The 2,989-nt window shown below is 44.1% G+C and overlaps 1 protein-coding gene across 3 annotated transcripts in view; it reads left to right on the top strand.

Moving 5' to 3' along the window:
• tlx2 (T cell leukemia homeobox 2) overlaps nt 1–2,989 on the top strand; it is a 10,099-nt gene that overhangs the window by 5,741 nt on the left and 1,369 nt on the right. For 2 of the 3 annotated variants that reach the window (XM_014020272.1, XM_014020274.1), the window contains exon 2: nt 268–505. In XM_014020272.1, coding sequence (XP_013875726.1) covers nt 268–505 — 238 coding nt within the window. Of the gene's footprint in view, nt 1–262; nt 506–2,989 lie in introns of all 3 variants that reach the window. The other variant, XM_014020275.1, reaches the window with a different exon arrangement.

Raw genomic sequence — 2,989 nt, 5'->3', positions numbered from 1 at the left:
ATCTTAAACATTCTGTTTTTGTTTAGTAAATCAGTCTCAAAACAAGATAAAAATATTTGTCTGGATTTAAGACTTTAAAACTTGGTCAGATGGACATTTTTTGCAGCGTGCTAATTTCAGCTGTCAGCTGCTGTTTCTCTCACATTTCTAACAACAAACGATCAGATTAAGAGCTGAAAATCCAAACTGTGTTCACGGCTCAGAGTCTACAGGCAACAATGTGTCCAAAACTCAAACGTTCAAATCAAATGTCTCCTCCCTCTTCAGCCGCCCTCTCGCCCTTCTCTGTGACCCGTCGAATCGGCCACCCCTACCAGAACCGGACGCCTCCCAAAAGGAAAAAGCCCCGCACCTCCTTCAGCCGGGTGCAGATCTGCGAGCTGGAGAAGCGCTTCCACCGGCAGAAGTACCTGGCCTCGGCCGAGCGCGCGGCCCTGGCCAAGGCCCTGAAGATGACGGACGCACAAGTCAAGACCTGGTTTCAGAACAGGCGCACAAAATGGCGGTAAGCCCGCCATTTGTTGCACGCTCGGATTTCCGAAATGCTTACGGGTACGTTTCTTTGAAGGCGAAGTAAAAGTGCTCGCGGACGAAGCGTTGGAGGAGTTGTAAAACACAACACCTCATTCTGCTTAGCTTAGCTGCCTGTCCAGGCCGCTTCGCTTGACCAAGCAGAATTCCTCCTGAGCCTCCTGAAAGGCCTTTTAGAAAGCTGCTGTCCAAAGCAATCCTGAAACACTCACAGGAGGAGCTGTCTGCCAAGTGCACACACACACACACAACACACACACAACACAGCACACACACCTTCACTTCATTCTAACCCTTGTTTATAGCCGTTTGGAAGTAAATGAGCAGGAAATCAAATTACGACGTCCTGCCTGTTGTTAAAGGAGCAGGACGCACAATTCAAAAGCAGATTGCAAATTACCTTAAGTCATTACCTTAAGTCATTACCTTAAGTCATTACCTTAAGTCATTACCTTAAGTCATTACCTTAAGTCATTACCTTAAGTCCTTACCTTAAGTCATTACCTTAAATGCTTTTTAAAATGATTTTTACATTTACTGCACGTTGGAAGCAGTTACAGTAAAGGCTTTGTTTTTGTTTGCGCTGAATCTACCACCATAAAGGTTGAAGAGTTTATACGCAGGCCTACGTCACGTTCGGTCTCTAAAATAACGAACGCGCTCGTTGATGAAACGTCGCCGCAGCGCCGTCTGACCGAGCGACCCGTCACCCGCGCACGCAGGGAATTGGTTTAAGTCGTTTCCCCGATTTCCTACTTTTTCCTGAGATTTATGCCGTTCCTCCCCCCCCCGTCGTGTGCATCTGATAGGACGAGCGTGAGGGATGTCTTTGCGTGACGACCACGCTGGTAACAAGAGGATGATCGAATCAACAGCCGGGGAATCGGATTATGATAATGTTGTTAACAATAATGTGTGGCTAATGGATGGAGGATGGTGTGCAGGAGAGAGAGAGGGAGGGGGGAGGTTGGAGGTGTGTTCCTGCCTCTCAGTCCTGTACCTGCACTTTGGTTTTTACTGTCGATTCAAAGCTCCGTTAGGGAAATGTTTCCTTTTTAATCACTAATTTGTCTTTACTGTCGTGATCTTTCAGAGCAGTTCATGAAGAACTGAGTCATTTTTTCACTAATTATGGAAAAATCTCTCCCTGCAGTCGATCTGGTTGCAAAGTTAATCTAGTTAGAAATGTTAGTGTTAAATAAAATCTGCATTTTTTAGAACTTCGGGTACAAAAAAAAAAAAAATCAAAATTTACTAAAACGTCTAATATCTGCTCGTCAGGATGAACTCGTCCATCTGCAGGGCGTACAGGATGTGTGTTAGAATAAAAGAACAGATGTAATGTTTCACCTTCACCACACACACACACACACACACACACACACACACACACCTGTGAACAGTAAAGCTTTCATTTGAGCTAAAAATGAGCACAACTGCTGCTGTGACACATTCTTGCGTTTTAATGCATTAACAGATCCACAGTTTGCACTAATAGACGTCTTTAATATAAAAAAAGCTGCGATCCATAAAGGTTTTTCTCAATTTAAAGTCATGATTTCAAATCAGAGATGGCACTTTTATGTCCCAGATGGGATATCTGCAGCATAATTACCGTTTTTATCATCACCGAGCTCCRAATCAAACGCCTAACGTGAAGTTTTATTACGCCGCTGCAGAAATATTAAGAAACAGGAAGGTTCAAACCGGAGCAGGATTCATTTCCGCGTAAATCTGCGCCGCTAATTTACACCGAGGTGATGTCAACTTTACGTGACCCGCCGTAACAGCTCAAATCTAACCGCTCGTCTTCTCTCTACAAAGTCGTTTGCTCGCCTCCATTTGCCAAATCGTCGCGTTCGGCGCTGTCGAGGGAGACGCAGGCGGCTTCCCTCGCAAAAAATGACTTCATGTTCCATTTTCCCTCCAAATTGTCGCCGCGCGCACGAGCAAATGAATTTCCAATTTTATTTTTCGAGTGACTCTGCGCGGAGGAACCCCGGAGGGAGCATGTGCAGATGTTTTCATATTCGTTTTTTTTTTTTTTTTCAGAATGGTGAGCTTTTCTGACAAAACAAAACACAAATAAACACCTCGCGTGACAGCGGGCGGAACAGCTCGCAGCGACAGGAACGACACGAACGGAGAAAAAAACGTTGATTATGTTAAAGCTTCAAAATGAGGATGAGGCTGCGGAGTGGATCTATGGCCGACGATCTCGTTACATTTATTGATCAGCTGTTTGCACGGCTGACAAAACAGACAGGATTCATGGATATTTTATGATGCAGATGATAAGAACATGAGAAAATCCCAATAAATAGGACAAAGAAGGGGATTATTATGGTTTATATCCACAATTAGCATAATGCTAAAGAGAAATATGTGACCCATCATATCAAAATGAGGATTAAGTCAAATTTGGTCAAAATGACCTAATTACATGTTCAGATTCCTG

Source organism: Austrofundulus limnaeus, unplaced genomic scaffold (genome assembly GCF_001266775.1).
Source record: "Austrofundulus limnaeus strain Quisiro unplaced genomic scaffold, Austrofundulus_limnaeus-1.0 Scaffold246, whole genome shotgun sequence".
In the NCBI taxonomy this organism is placed as follows: Eukaryota; Metazoa; Chordata; class Actinopteri; order Cyprinodontiformes; family Rivulidae; genus Austrofundulus; species Austrofundulus limnaeus.
Note: the sequence above shows the minus strand (reverse complement) of the source record. Positions and strands in the feature narration are given on the sequence as shown.